Here is a 22,491-nt window from a genome sequence, read left to right on the forward strand (position 1 = left end):
CCCACGGGATGGCCTGACACCCCAGTGCTGTGTGACTCCACCCCCAGTGCCCCACTCCCAGGGGCTCCGTGTGACTCCATCCCCAGTGCCCCACTCCCAGGGGCTCCGTGTGACTCCGCTCCCTGCGCCCCAGTCCCAGGGGCTCCGTGTGACTCCGCCCCCAGCACCCTGCCCCCAGGGGCTCCGTGTGACTCCACCCCCAGTGCCCCACTCCCAGGGGCTCCGTGTGACTCCATCCCCAGTGCCCCACTCCCAGGGGCTCCGTGTGACTCCGCTCCCTGCGCCCCAGTCCCAGGGGCTCCGTGTGACTCCGCCCCCAGCACCCTGCCCCCAGGGGCTCCGTGTGACTCCGCCCCCAGTGCCCCACTCCCAGGGGCTCCGTGTGACTCCGCCCCCAGTGCTCCATCCCCAGGGGCTCCGTGTGACTCCGCCCCCAGTGCTCCATCCCCAGGGGCTCCGTGTGACTCCGCCCCCAGTGCTCCATCCCCAGGGGCTCCGTGTGACTCCGCCCCCAGCACCCTGCCCCCCAGGGGCTCCGTGTGACTCCGCCCCCAGTGCTCCACCCCCAGGGGCTCCGTGTGACTCCGCCCCCAGTGCCCCACTCCCAGGGGCTCCGTGTGACTCCGCCCCCAGTGCTCCATCCCCAGGGGCTCCGTGTGACTCCGCCCCCAGTGCTCCACTCCCAGGGGCTCCGTGTGACTCCGCCCCCAGTGCTCCATCCCCAGGGGCTCCGTGTGACTCCGCCCCCAGTGCTCCATCCCCAGGGGCTCCGTGTGACTCCGCCCCCAGTGCCCCACTCCCAGGGGCTCCGTGTGACTCCGCCCCCAGTGCTCCATCCCCAGGGGCTCCGTGTGACTCCGCCCCCAGTGCCCCACTCCCAGGGGCTCCGTGTGACTCCGCCCCCAGTGCCCCACTCCCAGGGGCTCCGTGTGACTCCGCCCCCAGTGCCCCACTCCCAGGGGCTCCGTGTGACTCCATCCCCAGTGCCCCACCCCCAGGGGATCCATGTGACTCCGCCTCCACTGCCCCACGCCCAGGGGCTCCGTGCGACTCCGCCCCCAGTGCTCCATCCCCAGGGGCTCCGTGTGACTCCGCCCCCAGTGCTCCATCCCCAGGGGCTCCGTGTGACTCCGCCCCCAGTGCCCCACTCCCAGGGGCTCCGTGTGACTCCGCCCCCAGTGCCCCACTCCCAGGGGCTCCGTGTGACTCCGCCCCCAGCGCTCCACCCCCAGGGGCTCCGTGTGACTCCGCCTCCAGCGCTCCACCCCCAGGGGCTCCGTGTGACTCTGCCCCTAGTGCGCCATCCCCAGGGGCTCCCTGTGACTCTGCCCCCAGTGCCCCACTCCCAGGGGCTCCGTGTGACTCTGCCCCCAGTGCCCCACTCCCAGGGGCTCCATGTGACTCCGCCCCCAGTGCACCGCCCCCCAGGGGCTCCATGTGACTCCGCCTCCAGTGCGCCGCCCCCCAGGGGCTCCGTGTGACTCTGCCCCCAGTGCCCCACTCCCAGGGGCTCCATGTGACTCCGCCCCCAGTGCGCCGCCCCCCAGGGGCTCCGTGTGACTCCGCCTCCAGTGCCCCACTCCCAGGGGCTCTGTGTGACTCCGCCCCCAGTGCCCCGCCCCCAGGGGCTCCATGTGACTCCGCCCCCAGGGGCTCCGTGCGACTCCGCCCCCAGCGCCCCGCCCCCAGGGGCTCCGTGCGACTCCGCCCCCAGCGCCCTGCCCCCCAGGGGCTCCGTGCGACTCCACCCCCAGCGCTCTGCCCCCCAGGGGCTCCGTGTGACTCCGCCCCCAGCGCTCCACCCCCAGGGGCTCCGTGTGACTCCGCCCCCAGCGCTCCACCCCCAGGGGCTCCGTGTGACTCCACCTCCAGCGCCCTGCCCCCAGGGGCTCCGTGTGACTCCGCCCCCAGCGCCCCGCCCCCCAGGGGCTCCGTATGGCCCCGCCCACTCACGTGCACGGGGATGTAGATGTCGTAGTTGTTTCCTGAGTCCACGTCAATGGCGTGGAATCCGGCGCACGACCCATAAATGACCTTTAACCTCTGACCCTCCTCCACTGTCAGCTCCACTAGCAGCGGCCGGTGCGGCAGGTCTGCGAAGGACTGAAACGGGGGGGGAAGGGGAGTCAGTGCTCGGGGTCCCCCGAAACCTGTCAGCCCCCCGCTCTAACCACTGCACCCCACGGCCCTCCCCGCACCCCCTCTAAGCACTGCAACCCACAACAGCCTCCCCACTTCCCCCGCTCTAACCACTGCACCCCATGGCCCTCCCTGCACCCCCTCTAAGCACTGCACCCCACAGCCCTCCCCGCTCTAACCACTGAACCCCAAAACAGCCCTCCCTGCCCCCACGCTAACCACTGCACCTCACAGCCCTCCCCACACCACCTCTAACCACTTCCCCCATACTAACCACTGCACCCCATGGCCCTCCCCGCACCCCCTCTGAGCACTGCACCCCACAACAGCCCTCCCCACCTCCCCCGCTCTAACCACTGCACCCCATGGCCCTCCCTGCACCCCCTCTAAGCACTGCACCCCACAGCCCTCCCCGCTCTAACCACTGAACCCCAAAACAGCCCTCCCTGCCCCCACGCTAACCACTGCACCTCACAGCCCTCCCCACACCACCTCTAACCACTTCCCCCATACTAACCACTGCACCCCATGGCACTCCCCGCACCCCCTCTAAGCACTGCACCCCACAACAGCCCTCCCCACCTCCCCCGCTCTAACCACTGCACCCCACGGCCCTCCCAGAGCCGGGGAGAGAACCCAGGAGTCCTGGCTCCCAGCGCCCCCTGCTCTAACCCACCAGCCCCCACTCCCCTCCCAGAGCTGGGGAGAGAACCCAGGAGTCCTGGCTCCCAGCCCCCCCTGCTCTGACCCACCAGCCCCCACTCCCCTCCCAGAGCCAGGGAGAGAACCCAGGCATCCGGGCCCCAAGCCCCCCTAGGTACCTTGAAGGCCATGAACTTGTGGTAGGGTTTGGGGGCCCAGGCGTAGACCTCAACCGAGTTCTTCAGGGCGATCACCAGGAACTTGATACGCTCGTACTTTACTGCCGGGAGATACGGGGCCGGTCACTCCCCAGCCACGGTGCCCAGCCGTGGGGCGAAGGGAGCGGAGATCTGGGGCCAGTGGGGCTGGGACGCAGAGACCAGTGGACAGGGTCTGGCCGAGCCACTGGGGCGGGTGGGGGGTGGCTGCACACTGGGGTTCTGGGGGAGGCCTGTCCTCTCTGCTGGATTAGTAGCTTGGCCAGGTGTCAGTTCATTAGGGCGGTGCGGTATGGTTGGTTAGAGAAACAGGTTACACTGGGCTAGGACTGGTTAAGGGGCAAACAGGACGGAAGTGGGGACTGGTCACCCCAATAACCACAGGGGGTATTGCTGCTCTCTGCTCAGCCGAGAAGCACCAGGGAATGGGGGGGATCAGCCCTCTGACCGCTGTGGGGCTGGGGAGGGAGCGTGGCCAGGCCGCTTTTACCAAAGGTAGATCTGTGAGAAGCTGGAGTTTTTAGGGGATCTAATTTACCTCGATTTCAGGAAGGCGCCTGACACGGTTCCACTCGGGGAATCATTAGCTAACTGGAAAACTGAAGGGCGGGTGAAGGGGAGACGCCAACGGGTCGTATTGAGCAGTTCACCGTCAGGCTGGAGGGAGGCTGCTACAGGAGTTCCTCACGGATCGCTCTGGGGACCAATCTTTTTATTACGGACCTCGGCACAGAACGTGGGAGGGTGCTGACACAGTTTGCGCCTGACAGAAGCTGGGCGGTATTGCTAACACAGAGGGACCGGGAGGTCTTACAGGAAGATCTGGATCCCTTGGAAACAGGAGTGATAGTAACAGGATGAAAAGTGCAAGGTCGTGCATTTAGGGATTAACAACAAGAACTATCGTTATAAGCCGGGGGCGCATCGGGAGAAAGTAACAGAGGAGGAGAAGGACCTCCGAGTGTTGGTTGATCACGGGATGCTACGAGTCGCCAATGTGACGTGGCTGTGAAAAAAGCGAACGCGGTCGTGGGATGCATCAGGCGAGGTATTTCCAGCACAGACAGGAGGCGTTAGTGCCGTTATACAAGGCGCTGGTGAGACCTCGTCTGGAATCCCGTGTGCAGTTCTGGTCTCCCATGGTTAAGGTGAATTCAGACTGGAACAGGTACAGAGAAGGGCTACTCGGATGATGCGAGGAATGGAAAACCTGCCTTATGAAAGCACTCGGCTCGCTTAACCGAACCAAGCGAAGGCTGAGGGGGGATCTGCTCGCTCTCTATAAATAGAGGGATAAACACCAGGCAGGGAGAGGAATTAGTTAAGCTCAGTACCAACGTGGACACAAGAACAAATGGACGTAAACTGGCCATCAGGAAGTTCAGACTTGAAATTAGACGACGGTTTCTAACCGCCTGAGGAGTGACGTTCTGGAGCAGCCTCCCAAGGGGAGCAGTGGGGGGATGTGCCGAAGTGGGGGATTGTCTTGTTCTTCTGTGTTTTCCAGGGGGTTGCATGCAGAGGGAGGGGGACTCGGTGTCCCCGGGTGTTACTGGTTCAACGAGGGGAGGGGAGAGGAAGTTCGTTGGGACACAGGACCGGAGAGGGAACTTGGGACCCCGGCCGATGGCCTGGAGGATGGAGACCCCAGCGACTGACGACCCGGAGACCCAGCCCAGGAGTCACAGCTGGTTCTGGCCCGTGGGGGGACAATGGGCTGCGGGGAGAGGACCCCGGTGACCTGACCGGCCAGAGGGGCCAGAGGTGGCTGAGAGGCGATGAGGCCCAGGCCACCCTGTTTACGACCCTGTCTCCCTGGAGAGAAGCCAATGGACAGAGGGAGCTTGGGGCCGGGGGTATCGGATGCCCAGCTGGGAAGCAGGGGGGCTCGGGGCTGGAGAGGGGGAGCAGGCAGAGCCCCCCTGGCTGCAGGGGGACTGGGATGTGCTGGGCTGGGGGAGGCCAGGCCTGAGGCCCGGAGAGTTTCCTGTGCTGGGCTAATCGCGTGATAACCCCTCCTGTGTTACGCTGGCGGAGAGTCGCTCCGGGCTAGAGAACAGGGGGTGGAGGCCCCGGGGGGCCCAGAGCGAGGGGACTCCCTGGGGGGGCCCACGGCAGAGACAGACGTGCTGAGGCTCAGAGAGGTGCGGCTCCAGGAGGTGGAGGGGCCTGACCCCAGGAGAGAGCAGCCCCCCGAGAAGGGCTGTCGCACTGAACGGGGCACCCCCCACGGGGCCATGCGTGGGCCCGACCTGTGATGTGAGTTGGTGACAGCAAAAGACCCATCCGGCTTCGAGACTGAGCGCGAGAGGTTTCTGGTGCGGCGGGACAGCCTGGTTTTGGCAATGACCGGCCTTTGGCTACTAGCGGTAAATACGCCACTGGCCGTGGTGGGATCTCTGCCGGGCCGGGCTCCGAGTCACCGCAGAGGATCCTCTCCTGGGTGCCGGCTGGTGGGTCCTGCCCATGTGCTCAGGGTTCAGCTGATCGGCAGATTTGGGGTCGGGAAGGAAGTTCCCTCCGGGGCAGATTGGCACAGGCCCTGGGGGGTTTCGCCTTCCTCTGCAGCGTGGGGCAGGGGTCACCGGCTGGAGTCTCTAAGCCACGAGACACGGGGCAGGGGGCTGGGGCCTGCGTTGTGCAGCAGGTCAGACCAGACGATCGTAATGGTCCCTTCTGACCCTAAAGTCTGTGATTCTTACCCACGCAGGAGTGGGAGTGGCCGTGGGGCTGGAGGGGCGTGGCCAGGCCGGGGGGCGGTCCCTCACCCACGCGGTAGTGGGAGTGGCCGTGGGGCTGGGAAGGGCGTGGCCAGGCCGGGGGGCGGTCCCTCACCCACGCGGGTAGTGGGAGTGGCCGTGGGGCTGGAGGGGCGTGGCCAGGCCGGGGGGCGGTCCCTCACCCACGCGGTAGTGGGAGTGGCCGTGGGGCTGGGAAGGGCGTGGCCAGGCCGGGGGGGCGGTCCCTCACCCCACGCGGCAGTGGGAGTGGCCGTGGGGCTGGGAAGGGCGTGGCCAGACCGGGGGGCCGGTCCCTCACCCACGCGGCAGTGGGAGTGGCCGTGGGGCTGGGAAGGGGCGTGGCCAGGCCGGGGGGGCGGTCCCTCACCCACGCGGTAGTGGGAGTGGCCGTGGGGCTGGGAAGGGCGTGGCCAGGCCGGGGGGGCGGTCCCTCACCCACGCGGTAGTGGGAGTGGCCGTGGGGCTGGGAAGGGCGTGGCCAGGCCGGGGGGCGGTCCCTCACCCACGCGGGAGTGGGAGTGGCCGTGGGGCTGGAGGGGCGTGGCCAGGCCGGGGGGCGGTCCCTCACCCACGCGGGAGTGGGAGTGGCTGTGGGGCTGGGAGGGGCGTGGCCAGGCCGGGGGGCGGTCCCTCACCCACGCGGCAGTGGGAGTGGCCGTGGTGCTGGAGGGGCGTGGCCAGGCCGGGGGGCGGTCCCTCACCCACGCGGTAGTGGGAGTGGCCGTGGGGCTGGGAAGGGCGTGGCCAGGCCGGGGGGCGGTCCCTCACCCACGCGGTAGTGGGAGTGGCCGTGGGGCTGGGAAGGGCGTGGCCAGGCCGGGGGGCGGTCCCTCACCCACGCGGTAGTGGGAGTGGCCGTGGGGCTGGAGGGGCGTGGCCAGGCCGGGGGGCGGTCCCTCACCCACGCGGGTAGTGGGAGTGGCCGTGGGGCTGGGAAGGGCGTGGCCAGGCCGGGGGGCGGTCCCTCACCCACGCGGTAGTGGGAGTGGCCGTGGGGCTGGAGGGGCGTGGCCAGACCGGGGGGCGGTCCCTCACCCACGCGGTAGTGGGAGTGGCCGTGGGGCTGGAGGGGCGTGGCCAGGCCGGGGGGCGGTCCCTCACCCACCCGGGAGTGGGAGTGGCCGTGGGGCTGGAGGGGCGTGGCCAGGCCGGGGGGCGGTCCCTCACCCACGCGGTAGTGGGAGTGGCTGTGGGGCTGGGAGGGGCGTGGCCAGGCCGGGGGGCGGTCCCTCACCCACGCGGTAGTGGGAGTGGCCGTGGGGCTGGGAAGGGCGTGGCCAGGCCGGGGGGGCGGTCCCTCACCCACGCGGTAGTGGGAGTGGCCGTGGGGCTGGAGGGGCGTGGCCAGACCGGGGGGCGGTCCCTCACCCACGCGGTAGTGGGAGTGGCCGTGGGGCTGGAGGGGCGTGGCCAGGCCGGGGGGCGGTCCCTCACCCACCCGGGAGTGGGAGTGGCCGTGGGGCTGGAGGGGCGTGGCCAGGCCGGGGGGCGGTCCCTCACCCACGCGGTAGTGGGAGTGGCCGTGGGGCTGGGAGGGGCGTGGCCAGGCCGGGGGGGCGGTCCCTCACCCACGCGGTAGTGGGAGTGGCCGTGGGGCTGGGAGGGGCGTGGCCAGGCCGGGGGGCGGTCCCTCACCCACGCGGTAGTGGGAGTGGCCGTGGGGCTGGGAAGGGCGTGGCCAGGCCGGGGGGCGGTCCCTCACCCACGCGGTAGTGGGAGTGGCCGTGGGGCTGGGAAGGGCGTGGCCAGGCCGGGGGGCGGTCCCTCACCCACGCGGTAGTGGGAGTGGCCGTGGGGCTGGAGGGGCGTGGCCAGGCCGGGGGGCGGTCCCTCACCCACGCGGTAGTGGGAGTGGCCGTGGGGCTGGAGGGGCGTGGCCAGGCCGGGGGGCGGTCCCTCACCCACGCGGTAGTGGGAGTGGCCGTGGGGCTGGAGGGGCGTGGCCAGGCCGGGGGGCGGTCCCTCACCCACGCGGTAGTGGGAGTGGCCGTGGGGCTGGGAAGGGCGTGGCCAGGCCGGGGGGCGGTCCCTCACCCACGCGGTAGTGGGAGTGGCCGTGGGGCTGGAGAGGCGTGGCCAGGCCGGGGGGCGGTCCCTCACCCACGCGGGAGTGGGAGTGGCCGTGGGGCTGGAGGGGCGTGGCCAGGCCGGGGGGCGGTCCCTCACCCACGCGGTAGTGGGAGTGGCCGTGGGGCTGGAGGGGCGTGGCCAGGCCGGGGGGCGGTCCCTCACCCACGCGGTAGTGGGAGTGGCCGTGGGGCTGGAGGGGCGTGGCCAGGCCGGGGGGCGGTCCCTCACCCACGCGGTAGTGGGAGTGGCCGTGGGGCTGGGAAGGGGCGTGGCCAGGCCGGGGGGCGGTCCCTCACCCACGCGGTAGTGGGAGTGGCCGTGGGGCTGGGAAGGGCGTGGCCAGGCCGGGGGGCGGTCCCTCACCCACGCGGTAGTGGGAGTGGCCGTGGGGCTGGGAAGGGCGTGGCCAGGCCGGGGGGCGGTCCCTCACCCACGCGGTAGTGGGAGTGGCCGTGGGGCTGGGAAGGGCGTGGCCAGGCCGGGGGGCGGTCCCTCACCCACGCGGTAGTGGGAGTGGCCGTGGGGCTGGGAAGGGCGTGGCCAGGCCGGGGGGCGGTCCCTCACCCACGCGGTAGTGGGAGTGGCCGTGGGGCTGGGAAGGGCGTGGCCAGGCCGGGGGGCGGTCCCTCACCCACACGGTAGTGGGAGTGGCCGTGTGGCTGGAGGGGCGTGGCCAGCCCGGGGGGCGGTCCCTCACCCACGCGGTAGTGGGAGTGGCCGTGGGGCTGGAGGGGCGTGGCCAGGCCGGGGGGCGGTCCCTCACCCACGCGGTAGTGGGAGTGGCTGTGGGGCTGGGAGGGGCGTGGCCAGGCCGGGGGGCGGTCCCTCACCCACGCGGTAGTGGGAGTGGCCGTGGGGCTGGGAAGGGCGTGGCCAGGCCGGGGGGCGGTCCCTCACCCACGCGGTAGTGGGAGTGGCCGTGGGGCTGGAGGGGCGTGGCCAGGCCGGGGGGCGGTCCCTCACCCACGCGGTAGTGCACGCAGCCCTCCATGTCGCCCACGGTGGTCCAGCCCTGCTTCTTCTCCACCTCGGGGTCGTTGTGCAGGATCTTGTTGCGCAGCCAGGACAGGTAATAGACCCGCAGCTTGTTTCTCTTCCCTAGGCGAGATGGGGGTGAGCTGGGGCACCCCACGGCCGGGGGGCCCAAGGCAGAGCTGGCCGTGGGGCGCTGGGGGTCCCTCACACGAGATGGTGGTGAGCAGGTTGAGCCCCATGGGGGTTGGAGGGGCCGTGGGGTGCTTACCTGAGATGGTGGTGAGCAGGTTGAGCCCCGTGGGGGTCAGAGGGGCCGTGGGGCAGGCCGTGGGGCGGCTGTGGGGCGCTTACCCGAGATGGTGGTGAGCAGGTTGAGCCCTGTGGGGGTCGGGGGGGCCGTGGGGCGGCCGTGGGGCGCTTACCCGAGATGGTGGTGAGCAGGTTGAGCCCCGTGGGGGTCGGGGGGCCCGTGGGGCGGCCGTGGGGCGCTTACCCGAGATGGTGGTGAGCAGGTTGAGCCCCGTGGGGGTTGGAGGGGCCGTGGGGCAGGCTGTGGGGCGGCCGTGGGGCACTTACCCGAGATGGTGGTGAGCAGGTTGAGCCCCGTGGGGGTTGGAGGGGCCGTGGGGCGGCCGTGGGGCACTTACCCGAGATGGTGGTGAGCAGGTTGAGCCCCGTGGGGGTCGGAGGGGCCGTGGGGCAGGCCGTGGGGCGGCCGTGGGGCGCTTACCCGAGATGGTGGTGAGCAGGTTGAGCCCCGTGGGGGTCAGAGGGGCCGTGGGGCAGGCCATGGGGCGGCCGTGGGGCGCTTACCCGAGATGGTGGTGAGCAGGTTGAGCCCCATGGGGGTTGGAGGGGCCGTGGGGTGCTTACCTGAGATGGTGGTGAGCAGGTTGAGCCCTGTGGGGGTCAGAGGGGCCGTGGGGCAGGCCGTGGGGCGGCCGTGGGGCGCTTACCCGAGATGGTGGTGAGCAGGTTGAGCCCCGTGGGGGTCGGGGGGGCCGTGCGGCAGGCCGTGGGGCGGCCGTGGGGTGCTTACCCGAGATGGTGGTGAGCAGGTTGAGCCCCGTGGGGGTCGGGGGGCCCGTGGGGCGGCCGTGGGGCGCTTACCCGAGATGGTGGTGAGCAGGTTGAGCCCCGTGGGGGTCGGGGGGGCCATGGGGCAGGCCGTGGGGCGGCCGTGGGGCACTTACCCGAGATGGTGGTCAGCAGGTTGAGTCCCTCCAGCACGTCCATCTGCTGGAAGCGGCGGCGGCTGATCAGCCCGTAGACCCGGCCCTGCCCGCTGCGATCCAGCAGCATCAGCCCGTTCTCCGTCCCCACCAGCAGGTTCACCCCTAGGGCGGGGGGCAGCGTGAGACCCGCCCCCCACGGCGACCCACGGCACCCCCAGCCCGCCCCATGGAAACCCCTCTCCTCCCTGCCCGCCCCACCCTGGGACCACTGCCCCCTCCTCCCTGCTGGGCCCCACAGCGACCCCCCCTCCTCCCTGCCCGCCCCCCCCGGGACCACTGCCCCCTCCTCCCTGCTGGGCCCCACAGCGACCCCCCCTCCTCGCTGCCCGCCTCACCCTGGGACCACTGCCCCCTCCTCCCTCCTGGGCCCCACAGCGACCCCCCCTCCTCGCTGCCCGCCCCACCCTGGGACCACTGCCCCCTCCTCCCTGCTGGGCCCCACAGCGACCCCCCCTCCTCCCTGCCCGCCCCACCCTGGGACCACTGCCCCCTCCTCCCTGCTGGGCCCCACAGCGACCCTCCCTCCTCCCTGCCCGCCCCACCCTGGGACCACTGCCCCCTCCTCCCTGCTGGGCCCCAGAGCGACCCCTCTTCCCCACTGGGCCCCATGGAAACCCCTCTCCTCCCTGCCCCACCCTGGGACCACTGCCCCCTCCTCCCTGCTGGGCCCCAGAGCGACCCCTCTTCCCCACTGGGCCCCACAACGACCCCCCTCCTCCCTGCCTGCCCCACTCTGGGACCACTGCCCCCTCCTCCCTGCTGGGCCCCACAGCGACCCCCCCTCCTCCCTGCCCGCCTCACCCTGGGACCACTGCCCCCTCCTCCCTGCTGGGCCCCACAGCGACCCCCCCTCCTCCCTGCCTGCCCCACCCTGGGACCACTGCCCCCTCCTCCCTGCTGGGCCCCACAGCGACCCCCCCTCCTCCCTGCCTGCCCCACCCTGGGACCACTGCCCCCTCCTCCCTGCTGGGCCCCACAGCGACCCCTCTTCCCCACTGGGCCCCACAGTGACCTCCCTCCTCCCTGCCCGCCCCACCCTGGGACCACTGCCCCCTCCTCCCTGCTGGGCCCCACAGCGACCCCCCCTCCTCCCTGCCTGCCCCACCCTGGGACCACTGCCCCCTCCTCCCTGCTGGGCCCCACAGCGACCCCCCCTCCTCCCTGCCCGCCCCACCCTGGGACCACTGCCCCCTCCTCCCTGCTGGGCCCCACAGCGACCCCTCTTCCCCACTGGGCCCCACAGTGACCCCCCTCCTCCCTGCCTGCCCCACCCTGGGACCACTGCCCCCTCCTCCCTGCTGGGCCCCAGAGCGACCCCCCCTCCTCCCTGCCCGCCCCACCCTGGGACCACTGCCCCCTCCTCCCTGCTGGGCCCCACAGCGACCCCCCCTCCTCCCTGCCCCCCCACCCTGGGACCACTGCCCCCTCCTCCCTGCTGGGCCCCACAGCGACCCCCCCTCCTCCCTGCCCGCTTCACCCTGGGACCACTGCCCCCTCCTCCCTGCTGGGCCCCACAGCGACCCCCCCTCCTCCCTGCCCGCCCCACCCTGGGACCACTGCCCCCTCCTCCCTGCTGGGCCCCACAGCGACCCTCCCTCCTCCCTGCCTGCCCCACCCTGGGACCACTGCCCCCTCCTCCCTGCTGGGCCCCACAGCGACCCCCCCTCCTCCCTGCCTGCCCCTCCCTGGGACCACTGCCCCCTCCTCCCTGCTGGGCCCCACAGCGACCCCTCTTCCCCACTGGGCCCCACAGCGACCCCCCTCCTCCCTGCCTGCCCCACCCTGGGACCACTGCCCCCTCCTCCCTGCTGCGCCCCACAGCGACCCCTCTTCCCCCCCCGTCCAGCCTGCTGCCCCCGCCCCCGCTCACCCCACAGGGCAGCGCACAGGATCTCCGAGTTGAAACGCTTCTTGTACTTGCGGATCTCGGGGGTGTCGCTGTGGGGCCGCGTGTTTGTGGGGTTCACGTTCACCACCGAGCCCTTGCGCACCTCCAGCTGCAGCTGCTCCAGCTGCCTGGGGTCGGCCCCCACCAGCGCTGGGGGGAGATGGGGGTCAGCAGTCGGGCCTTGGCCCCCACCCGGAGCCCCCCGCCGAGCCCGTCTCCCAGCAGCCGGCGCAGCGTGCCGAGCCCCCCGCAGCCTGGCGCTCCCCGGCACCCTAGTGCCCCCCCATAAACCCAGTGCCTTTGCAGCCCGGCGCCCCCCATAACCCCCCGGACCCCGCCGCAGCCCGGCGCCCCCCCATAACCCCCAGGACCCCCCGGTGCCTCCCGTAGCCCGGAGCCCCTCCCATAACCCCCAGAACCCCCTGGTGCCCCCTGCAGCCTGGCGCCCCTCCCATAAGCCCCAGGTGCCCCCCACAGCCTGGTGCTCCCCAGCACCCGTGTCCCCCCATAACCACAGCGCCTTGGCAGCCCGGCGCCCCCCCATAACCCTCCAGTGCTCCCCAGCACCCCAGTGCCCCCCCCCATAACCCCCAGAACCCCCTGGTGCCCCCTGCAGCCCGGCGCCCCCCCATAACCCCCAGGTGCCCCCCCGCAGCCCGGAGCCCCGCCCATAACCCCAGCGCCTTTGCAGCCCGGCGCCCCCCCATAACCCCCTGGTACCCACTGCAGCCCGGCACACCCCATAACCCCCAGCACCCCCCTGTGACATCAATATACTCTGGGACTGTATAGATCATTGTTGCCCCCCAGCACCTCCCCCCAGCCCAGCACCTCACTCACCGGTGATGGGGACGGTGTCCCCGCTGCCCAGCACCCACCCCAGAACCCCCCCAGCCCGGCGCCCTGCTCACCGGTGATGGGGACGGTGTCCCTGCTGCCCAGCACCCCCCCAGAACCCCCCCAGCCCGGCGCCCTGCTCACCGGTGATAGGGACGGTGTCCCTGCTGCCCAGCACCCCCCCAGAACCCCCCCCAGCCCGGCGCCCCGCTCACCGGTGATGGGGACGGTGTCCCTGCTGCCCAGCACCCCCCCAGAACCCCCTCCAGCCCAGCACCCTGCTCACCGGTGATGGGGACGGTGTCCCTGCTGCCCAGCACCCCCCAGAACCCCCCCAGCCCGGCACCCTGCTCACCGGTGATGGGGACGGTGTCCCCGCTGCCCAGCAGCCCCCCAGAACCCCCCCAGCCCGGCACCCTGCTCCCCGGTGATGGGGACGTTGTTCCCGCTGCCCAGCAGCCCCCCAGAACCCCCCCAGCCCGGCACCCTGCTCCCCGGTGATGGGGACGTTGTTCCCGCTGCCCAGCAGCCCCCCAGAACCCCCCCAGCCCGGCACCCTGCTCCCCGGTGATGGGGACGTTGTTCCCGCTGCCCGGCACCCTGCTCCCCGGTGATGGGGACGGTGTCCCCGCTGCCCAGCACCCACCCGCAGCCCAGTACCCTGCTCACTGGTGATGGGGACGGTGTCCCCGCTGCCCAGCACCCCGCAGAACCCCCCCGCAGCCCAGTACCCTGCTCACCGGTGATGGGGACGGTGTCCCCGCTGCCCAGCACCCCCCCAGAACCCCCCCAGCCCGGCACCCCGCTCACCGGTGATGGGGACGGTGTGCCTGCTGCCCAGCACCCCCCAGAACCCCCCCGCAGCCCAGTACCCTGCTCACCGGTGATGGGGACGGTGTGCCTGCTGCCCAGCACCCCCCAGAACCCCCCCCAGCCCGGTGCCCTGCTCCCCGGTGATGGGGACGGTGTCCCTGCTGCCCAGCACCCCCCCAGAACCCCCCCAGCCCGGCGCCCTGCTCACCGGTGATGGGGACGGTGTCCCTGCTGCCCAGCACCCCCCCAGAACCCCCCCGCAGCCCAGTACCCTGCTCACCGGTGATGGGGACGGTGTCCCTACTGCCCAGCACCCCCCCAGAACCCCCCCCAGCCCGGCACCCTGCTCACCGGTGATGGGGACGGTGTCCCTGCTGCCCAGCACCCCCCAGAACCCCCCCCAGCCCGGCACCCTGCTCACCGGTGATGGGGACGGTGTCCCTGCTGCCCAGCACCCCCCCAGAACCCCCCCCAGCCCGGCGCCCTGCTCACCGGTGATGGGGACGGTGTCCCCGCTGCCCGTGGTCTGGTAGATGCCCAGGTCCACGAACATGGTGAAGGAGCTTTTGCCAGGGGCCTTAACCAGCCCTCGCGACTGGTACTGGGGGGGGCGAGAAGGACAAGGTGAGAAACAGCCCCTCTGCCCTCCCCCTCTGCCCCACCAGCCCCCCATATCCCCTCCCCCTCCGCTTCCCCTCTGGCCCGCCAGCCCCCCATATCTCATCCTCCTCCCCGCCTGCCCCCATATCCCCTCCCCCTCCACTACCCCTCTGCCCTGCCAGCCCCCTCCCTCTCCCCCTCCCGCCTGGTTGGGGCCCCCCCGCGCCCCGGGGGCTCACGTCTCCGACGCTGTCCTTGGCGGGGGAGCCCTGGCCCTTGGGCTCGGTGGGCGAGTGGCTGGGCTGCACCACGTCCGGCAGGTTGGTGTAGCCGTTGCTGTCGGCGTGGAGCCGGCTGCGCTCCTCCTCGGGGGTCTAAGGGGGGCGGAGGGAGTCAGTGGGGGGTATGGCGCCATGCACACCCCCCAGGGCCATCCCCGCCCCGCATCCAGTGCCCCCGTCCTGCCCCCCAGCACAGAGCCATCCCTGCCCCACCCCCGGGCACGGCGCTCCGATGACACCCCCCAGGGCAGAGCACCCCCTCCTCTAGTCTCCGCCCTCCGGGCACAACAGCCCCCCGCCCCCCAGACACCCCCCCGCGCTCACCCGCTGGACCAGCATGGTGCCATCCCCACCGTAGGAGCCGCTCTCCGACCCGCTGCCCGACGGCTCTTCCACCTCATGCACCACCATGGTGCTGACGCTGTCCGTGTCGCCGTCCCCGCTTGGCCTGGGGGGCGAGGGGCGTGGGTCAGTCCTGCCCCCCATGCCCTACCTGGCCACTGCCCCAGCCCCAGAGCCCCCCACCCCGGCCTGTACAACTGATAAATCAAATTGTTTTTAATTGTTCACTGTATTAATGTAACTTCTGTTCACCATCCACTACACTCGCCTGCGTTGTACCTTCTGTTCACTGTTCACCATTCACGACACTCGTCTACATTGTACCTTCTGTTCACTGTTCACCATCCACTACACTCGCCTGCGTTGTACCTTCTGTTCACTGTGCACCATCCACTACACTCGTCTACATTGTACCTTCTGTTCACTGTTCACCATCCACTACACTCGTCTACGTTGTACCTTCTGTTCACTGTTCACCATTCACTACACTCGTCTACATTGTACCTTCTGTTCACTGTTCACCATCCACTACACTCGCCTGCGTTGTACCTTCTGTTCACTGTGCACCATCCACTACACTCGCCTGCGTTGTACCTTCTGTTCACTGTTCACCATCCACTACACTCGTCTACATTGTACCTTCTGTTCACTGTTCACCATCCACTACACTCGTCTACATTGTACCTTCTGTTCATGGTTCACCATCCACTACACTTGTCTACGTTGTACCTTCTGTTCACTGTTCACCATTCATTACACTCGTCTACGTTGTACCTTCTGTTCACTGTTCACCATCCACTACACTCGCCTGCGTTGTACCTTCTGTTCACTGTGCACCATCCACTACACTCGTCTACGTTGTACCTTCTGTTCACTGTTCACCATTCACTACACTCGTCTACATTGTACCTTCTGTTCACTGTTCACCATCCACTACACTCGCCTGCGTTGTACCTTCTGTTCACTGTGCACCATCCACTACACTCGCCTGCGTTGTACCTTCTGTTCACTGTTCACCATCCACTACACTCGTCTACATTGTACCTTCTGTTCACTGTTCACCATCCACTACACTCGTCTACATTGTACCTTCTGTTCATGGTTCACCATCCACTACACTCGTCTACATTGTACCTTCTGTTCATGGTTCACCATCCACTACACTTGTCTACGTTGTACCTTCTGTTCACTGTTCACCATTCACTACACTCGTCTACATTGTACCTTCTGTTCACTGTTCACCATCCACTACACTCGCCTGCGTTGCACCTTCTGTTCACGGTTCACCATTCATTACACTCGTCTACATTGTACCTTCTGTTCACTGTTCACCATTCATTACACTCGTCTACATTGTACCTTCTGTTCACTGTTCACCATCCACTACACTCGCCTGCGTTGTACCTTCTGTTCACTGTTCACCATCCACTACACTCGCCTGCGTTGTACCTTCTGTTCACTGTTCACCATTCACTACACTCGTCTACGTTGTACCTTCTGTTCACTGTTCACCATTCACTACACTCGTCTACATTGTACCTTCTGTTCACTGTTCACCATCCACTACACTCGTCTACGTTGTACCTTCTGTTCACTGTTCACCATCCACTACACTCGTCTACATTGTACCTTCTGTTCACGGTTCACCATCCACTACACTCGTCTACATTGTACCTTCTGTTCACTGTTCACCATCCACTACACTCGTCTACATTGTACCTTCTGTTCACTGTTCACCATCCACTACACTCGTCTACGTTGTACCTTCTGTTCACGGTTCACCATCCACTACACTCGTCTACATTAAATCTTCTGTTCACTGTTCACAATCCACTACACTCTTCTGCGTTGTAGCTTCTGTTCACTGTTCACCATCCACTACACTCGTCTGCGTTGTAGCTTCTGTTCACTGTTCACCATCCACTACACTCGTCTACATTGTACCTTCTGTTCACTGTTCACCATCCACTACACTCGTCTACATTGTACCTTCTGTTCACGGTTCACCATCCACTACACTCGTCTGCGTTGTACCTTCTGTTCACGGTTCACCATCCACTACACTCGCCTGCGTTGTACCTTCTGTTCACGGTTCACCATCCACTACACTCGCCTGCGTTGTACCTTCTGTTCACGGTTCACCATCCACTACACTCGCCTGCGTTGTACCTTCTGTTCACGGTTCACCATCCACTACACTCGCCTGCGTTGTACCTTCTGTTCACGGTTCACCATCCACTACACTCGTCTACATTGTACCTTCTGTTCACTGTTCACCATCCACTACACTTGCCTGTGTTGTACTTTCTGTTCACTGTTCACCACTTGCCTGCGTTGTACCTTCTGTTCACGGTTCACCATCCACTACACTCGCCTGCGTTGTACCTTCTGTTCACGGTTCACCATCCACTACACTCGCCTGCGTTGTACCTTCTGTTCACGGTTCACCATCCACTACACTCGTCTGCGTTGTACCTTCTGTTCACGGTTCACCATCCACTACACTCGTCTACATTGTACCTTCTGTTCAAGGTTCACCATTCACTACACTCGTCTACATTGTACCTTCTGTTCACGGTTCACCATCTAGTACACTCATCTACATTGTACCTTCTGTTCACGGTTCACCATCCACTACACTCGCCTGCGTTGTACCTTCTGTTCACGGTTCACCATCCACTACGCTTGCCTGCATTGTACCTTCTGTTCACTGTTCACCACTTGCCTGCGTTGTACCTTCTGTTCACGGTTCACCATCCACTACACTTGCCTGCGTTGTACCTTCTGTTCTGTTTGCCACACTGTAATCCAACCCCCGATTTCAAACGCTCACTCCACTTTGTAAAAGCTTCCTCCAAGCTCCATTTGTGCAAACCCTGCTGTGCTCTTCTCAGTTAGTTTCGCTGTGTGACTGAGGTGTGGATGGATGATGGACTCAACCTCCAGCCCAGCCTGTCCTGATGAAACGGAGTTCAACGCCCCCCAGCTGAAGCTGCAGCCCAGAGCCCTAACTAAGTAAGCAGAGTCCACGCTAAACAGAGAAGGTGCAATAGAGGGAAGGTCAAAGCCAGGTCCCAGGCTGACAGTCGCCTGCAATGACGGGTGATCAGTCACCACACCCAGGGCAGTGACACAGCGAGACCGATAGACTCTGGATTCAGACTAAAGCCCACAGAAAGGAGGGTGAGATGGGAGACGCTGGAGGGGAACGTTCTGCTGCCAACATGGACGGGCATCAGTTCAGGCCCAACAGAGACCCAGCTCGTCCTTGTGCCCAGCTTTCCTGGCCAGTGACCGCCCCGAGCTACGAACCCAAGCTGGGAAATCAAGGGACTGGTAACAGAACATGTGGGGTGTGTGTGTGTGTGTGTCTGTGTGTGTGTAGATAATAGTTATTGATCATAGATCAGATTGTTATCAGAATAAATGTGGCATCTTTGTCTTGCCCCCTGAAAAGATCCTGTGCAGTTTTGTCTGTACAATAGGCCCTCCACCTGCCCCGGCCCCCCACCTGCCCTGCCCCCCATGCCCTACCTGGCCCCGGCAGGCTCCCCTGCCCTGTCCTGCGGCTCCCCCTCGGCCTCATCGTCCTCCTCCTCGCTGCTGTCCGGCTCCTCGCTGGAGGAGGAATAGTCCATGGCCTTCTTGGGGGGCTTGGGAGGCTCCTCAGGCCGCTCCTTCAGCAGCACAAAGTTCTGGGGGGCCGGGGGGGGTTAGTGCCACGTCCCCCACGCCCGGCCAACAGCCACATCACATACAAGCAGCCAGCGGGGTCCGGCCCCGCAAAGCCCAGGTAAGAACGGGGGGACTGGGAGCCAGGACTCCTGGGTTCTCTCCCCAGCGCTAGGAGGGGAGTGGGGGCTGGTGGGTCAGAGCAGTGGGGGCTGGGAGCCAGGACTCCTGGGTTCTCTCCCCAGTGCTGGGAGGGGAGTGAGGGCTGGTGGTTAGAGCAGAGGGGCTGGGAGCCAGGACTCCTGGGTTCTCTCCCTGGCTCTGGGAGGGGAGTGGGGGTTGGTGGTTAGAGCAGGGGGGGCTGGGAGCCAGGACTCCTGGGTTCTCTCCCTGGCTCTGGGAGGGGAGTGGGGGCTGGTGGGTCAGAGCAGGGGGGGCTGGGAGCCAGGACTCCTGGGTTCTCTCCCTGGCTCTGGGAGGGGAGTGGGGGTTGGTGGGTTGGAGTGCGGGGGGGGGAGAGGGCTTGGAGCCCGGACTCCTGGGTTCTCTGATGGGAAGCACGGGGCAGACAGGACGGGCCGGGCACTGGCACTGGCACAGACACACGGGCACTAACCTCGCCGATGGCGCGTTTATAGCTCTGGTGGCGCGCGGGGAGCAGAGGAAAGAACGGCGCAGACGTTAACGCGGTGCCAGCGAGACCCCCCGACACCCCACCCGCAGCCAGGGGCCCGGACTCCTGGGTTCTCTCCCCAGGGCACAGGCTGAAAGCCTCCTCCCCGATGGCCTGGCCCCCGGAACACCAACGCCCCAGCCCCCCGAGGACAGTTGGCCTGCCCACCGACAGCCCCCCCACCCTAAACACTCTTCCACGGGGCACCCCACGCCAGGCCCTGCCCCCCTGGACACTCACCGCGGGCCGGCCGGGGCGCGAGCGGTGATCCTCCGCCTTGGGCTTGCTCACCGGGGGCAGGATGGGGGAGCTCTCCCTCTTGGACGCGGCTGGGGGGGGGAAGAGTGGGTCAGTGCTGGGGGCGGGGGAGGCTCTGTGGGGCTGAGATTGCAGGGGGGCCCTTGGCATTTCAGGAATAGACCCCTCTCCCTATCTGGGTCTGTTTCAGGGAGCCCCCGTGCTCCCCATGCCATGCCCCACACCCCCGGTGCCCCCCCCGTGCCCTTCCCCACACCCCCTGGTGCCCCCAAAGCCCTGCCCCAGTTCCCAGTGACCCCTGTGCCCTGCCCCCAAAGCCCTGCCCAAGTTCGTCCAGGCCCTGCCCCACACCCCTGGGTGCCCCCAAAGCCCTGCCCCAGTTCCCAGTGACCCCCGTGCCATGCCCCACACTCCCTGGTGCCCCCAAAGCCCTGCCCAAGTTCACCCAGGCCCTGCCCCACACCTCCTGGTGCCCCCAAAGCCCTGCCCCAGTTCCCAATGACCCCTGTGCCGTGCCCCACACCTCCTTGTGCCCCCAAACCCCTGCCCCAGTGACCCCTGTGCCCTGCCCCACACTCCCTGGTGCCCCCAAAGCCCTGCCCAAGTTCGCCCAGGCCCTGCCCCACACCCCAGCTGCCCCCTGTGCACTGCCCCACACCCCCCGGTCCCCCCAAACCCCTACCCCAGTTCCCAGTGACCCCTGTGCCCTGCCCCCAAAGCCCTGCCCAAGTTCGCCCAGGCCCTGCCCCACACCCCAGCTGCCCCCTGTGCCCCGCCCCAGTTCCCAGTGCCCTCGGTGCCCCCTCTTCTGCCTGGTTCTGCGCCAGCCCCCAGGCCGGTCCCTACCCCCTATGCGGTTGCGCTCCAGGGAGCCGGCTTGGGGCAGGTTGGCGCTGCCCGCCTGCAGCAGGCTGTCGGCTCGCTCCCAGCCGGGGTCGCTGCGCCGCAGGTCCGGGTTGCTGCACGGCATGATGGGAAAGCAAAGCAGAGCAGAGCACATCAGGCGATGCCCACACCCCCACCCCGGCCCCCGTGTCCCGGCCCGTCACCAGCGCAGCAGCACCTTGTCCCAAGCAGAGCCACCACCGCCGGCCACGCTCCATTACCTACTGGTGCTTGGTATGGGGGCCGGGGCCCGGCGCTGCCCCCGCCTGGGCGGCTGGGGAGGGGGGGCCGCGGGCTGCACCCTCTCCGGCCGGCAGTGCATGTGGATGTGCCAGGCCGACTTGCTACGGGGTCTGTGGAGTGGAGATGAGGGTCATTGGGGTCTGGAGGGCAGCTGGAGGCAGGGGATCCCTGGGTAATCGGCAGCCCCGCCCCAGAGGTGGGCGCATCTCAGGGCCGGGCGAGGGGTCCCTGGGTAACTGGCCGTCCTGCCCCAGAGGTGGGCACATCTCAGCGCCAGGCGAGGGGTCCCTGGGTAACCGGCCGTCCCGCCCCAGAGGTCGGCGCATCTCAGCGCCGGGCGAGGGGTCCCTGGGTAACCGGCCGCCCCGCCCCAGAGGTGGGCGCATCCCAGCGCCGGGCGAGGGGTCCCTGGGTAACCGGCCGCCCCGTCCCAGAGGTGGGCGCATCTCAGCGCCAGGTGAGGGGTCCCTGGGTAACCGGCCGTCCCGCCCCAGAGGTGGGCGCATCTCAGTGCCGGGCGAGGGGTCCCTGGGTAACCGGCCGCCCTGCCCCAGAGGTGGGCACATCTCAGCACTGGGTGAGGGGTCCCCGGGTAACTGGCCGCCCGCCCCAGAGGTGGCTCCATCTCTGCGTCGGGTGAGGAGTCCCTAGGTAACTGGCCAGTCCGCCCCAGAGGTGGCTGCATCTTGGCTCCAGCTAGCAGGACCAGCTGAAGTGAGACCAGGCCTGGGTGGCGGAGGCGAGGTGGGGCGCTGTGCAGATGCAGAGCCAGAAGTCCCTGCCCCCCACAGCTCTGGAATGAACTGACAAGAGACGGGAGGGGAAACTGAGGCAGAGCACGGCAGCACAACTTGCTGAAGGTGACCAGAAGGTCATTGGCAGAGCTGGGAATAGAACCCAGATGTCCTGGCCACTACAGTCTGTCAGACGCCTGAGGGAAGAGAGGGACGCTGGGGTACTGGGGGGACCCAGGGGATGGGGGCATGGGATACCTGAGTGCGCTGGACATGGACTCCAAGGGATTAAGAGGGCTAGAGCCCTGGTGGGGCTGGGCCCAAGGGGGCAGGGTGACTGGGGGGCGGGCCAGGCCCAGGGCCTGAGGGGGTAGGGTGATGAGGAGCCTGGCCTGTGGCCCGAGGAGTCTGGCTGATGGGGGCGCTGGGCCCAGGAGGGCAGGGTGTTGTGGGGCCGGGCCAGAGGGAGCAGGGTTACTGGGGGGGCTGGGCCCAGGAGGGCAGGGTGACAGGGTGCCCGGGGGGGGCAGGGTATCGGGGCGCGAGGCCCGGGGAGGGCAGGGTGCCGGGGAGGGGCCCGGGGGGGGGCAGGGTGTCGGGGTGTGAGGCCCGGGGAAGGCAGGGTGCTGGGGAGGGGCCCAGGGTGGCAAGGTGTCGGGGGGCGAGGCCCGGGGGGGGCAGGGTGCTGGGGGGGAGCCTGGGGGGAGGGCAGGGTGTCGGGGCGCAAGGCCCGGGGAGGGCAGGGTGCCGGGGGGGGGTCCGGGGTGGCAGGGTGCCGTGGCGGGAGGCCCGGGGAGGGTCCGGGGTGGCAGGGTGCCGGGGCGCGAGGCCCGGGGAGGGCAGGGGGCCGGAGGGGGGGCCGGGGTGGCAGGGTGCCGGGGCGCGAGGCCCGGGGAGGGCAGGGTGCCGGGGGGGGGTCCAAGGTGGCAGGGTGTCGGGGCGCGAGGCCCGGGGGGGGCAGGGTGCTGGGGGGAGCCTGGGGGGAGGGCAGGGTATCGGGGCGCGAGGCCTGGGGAGGGCAGGGTGTCGGGGCGTGAGGCCCGGGGAGGGCAGGGTGCCGGGGGGGGGGTCCGGGGTGGCAGGGTGCCGGGGGGGGAGGCCCGGGGAGGGCAGGGTGCTGGGGGAGGGGGTCCAGGGTGGCAGGCTGTCGGGGCGCGAGGCCCGGGGAGGGCAGGGTGCCGGGGGGGGGTCCGGGGTGGCAGGGTGCCGGGGCGGGAGGCCTGGGGAGGGCAGGGTGCCGGGGGG

The 22,491-nt window shown here is 68.4% G+C and overlaps 1 protein-coding gene and 2 long non-coding RNA genes across 67 annotated transcripts in view; 1 reads left to right on the forward strand and 2 right to left on the reverse strand.

Moving 5' to 3' along the window:
• The window catches only part of MINK1 (misshapen like kinase 1), a 63,675-nt gene that overhangs the window by 3,971 nt on the left and 37,213 nt on the right, over window positions 1-22,491 (reverse strand). Inside the window, exons 17-29 of one of the 5 annotated variants that reach the window (XM_050933375.1) lie at window positions 20,491-20,622; window positions 20,231-20,343; window positions 19,367-19,455; window positions 19,070-19,093; window positions 18,316-18,476; window positions 14,764-14,887; window positions 14,398-14,532; window positions 14,051-14,159; window positions 11,891-12,058; window positions 9,979-10,122; window positions 8,774-8,908; window positions 2,961-3,061; window positions 1,954-2,103 (exon numbers count right to left, since the gene is read on the reverse strand). In XM_050933375.1, coding sequence (XP_050789332.1) covers window positions 1,954-2,103; window positions 2,961-3,061; window positions 8,774-8,908; window positions 9,979-10,122; window positions 11,891-12,058; window positions 14,051-14,159; window positions 14,398-14,532; window positions 14,764-14,887; window positions 18,316-18,476; window positions 19,070-19,093; window positions 19,367-19,455; window positions 20,231-20,343; window positions 20,491-20,622 — 1,585 coding nt within the window. The remainder of the gene's footprint in view (window positions 1-1,953; window positions 2,104-2,960; window positions 3,062-8,773; window positions 8,909-9,978; window positions 10,123-11,890; window positions 12,059-14,050; window positions 14,160-14,397; window positions 14,533-14,763; window positions 14,888-18,315; window positions 18,477-19,069; window positions 19,094-19,366; window positions 19,456-20,230; window positions 20,344-20,490; window positions 20,623-22,491) is intronic. The other 4 variants (XM_050933378.1, XM_050933376.1, XM_050933380.1 and 1 more) reach the window with 4 other exon arrangements.
• On the forward strand, window positions 8,924-9,941 carry LOC127039632 (uncharacterized). 12 transcript variants are annotated; one of them, XR_007771236.1, is made up of 7 exons: window positions 8,924-9,012; window positions 9,073-9,155; window positions 9,227-9,297; window positions 9,381-9,451; window positions 9,535-9,617; window positions 9,678-9,760; window positions 9,844-9,941. It is a non-coding gene; the product is annotated as an uncharacterized LOC127039632 (long non-coding RNA). The 12 variants fall into 12 exon arrangements; XR_007771233.1 differs by having other exon boundaries at window positions 9,073-9,297; XR_007771231.1 differs by lacking the exon at window positions 9,227-9,297 and having other exon boundaries at window positions 9,073-9,226.
• Window positions 14,965-18,255, reverse strand: LOC127039602 (uncharacterized). 50 transcript variants are annotated; one of them, XR_007771142.1, is made up of 10 exons: window positions 17,563-18,254; window positions 17,392-17,436; window positions 17,122-17,346; window positions 16,771-17,040; window positions 16,501-16,545; window positions 16,141-16,455; window positions 15,556-15,735; window positions 15,286-15,330; window positions 15,196-15,240; window positions 14,965-15,060 (listed from the first exon to the last, which is right to left on the reverse strand). It is a non-coding gene; the product is annotated as an uncharacterized LOC127039602 (long non-coding RNA). The 50 variants fall into 50 exon arrangements; XR_007771165.1 differs by lacking the exon at window positions 14,965-15,060 and having other exon boundaries at window positions 15,157-15,330; window positions 16,141-16,275; window positions 16,321-16,365; window positions 16,411-16,455; XR_007771141.1 differs by lacking the exon at window positions 15,286-15,330.

Source organism: Gopherus flavomarginatus, chromosome 23, assembly GCF_025201925.1.
Source record: "Gopherus flavomarginatus isolate rGopFla2 chromosome 23, rGopFla2.mat.asm, whole genome shotgun sequence".
Classification (NCBI taxonomy): Eukaryota; Metazoa; Chordata; order Testudines; family Testudinidae; genus Gopherus; species Gopherus flavomarginatus.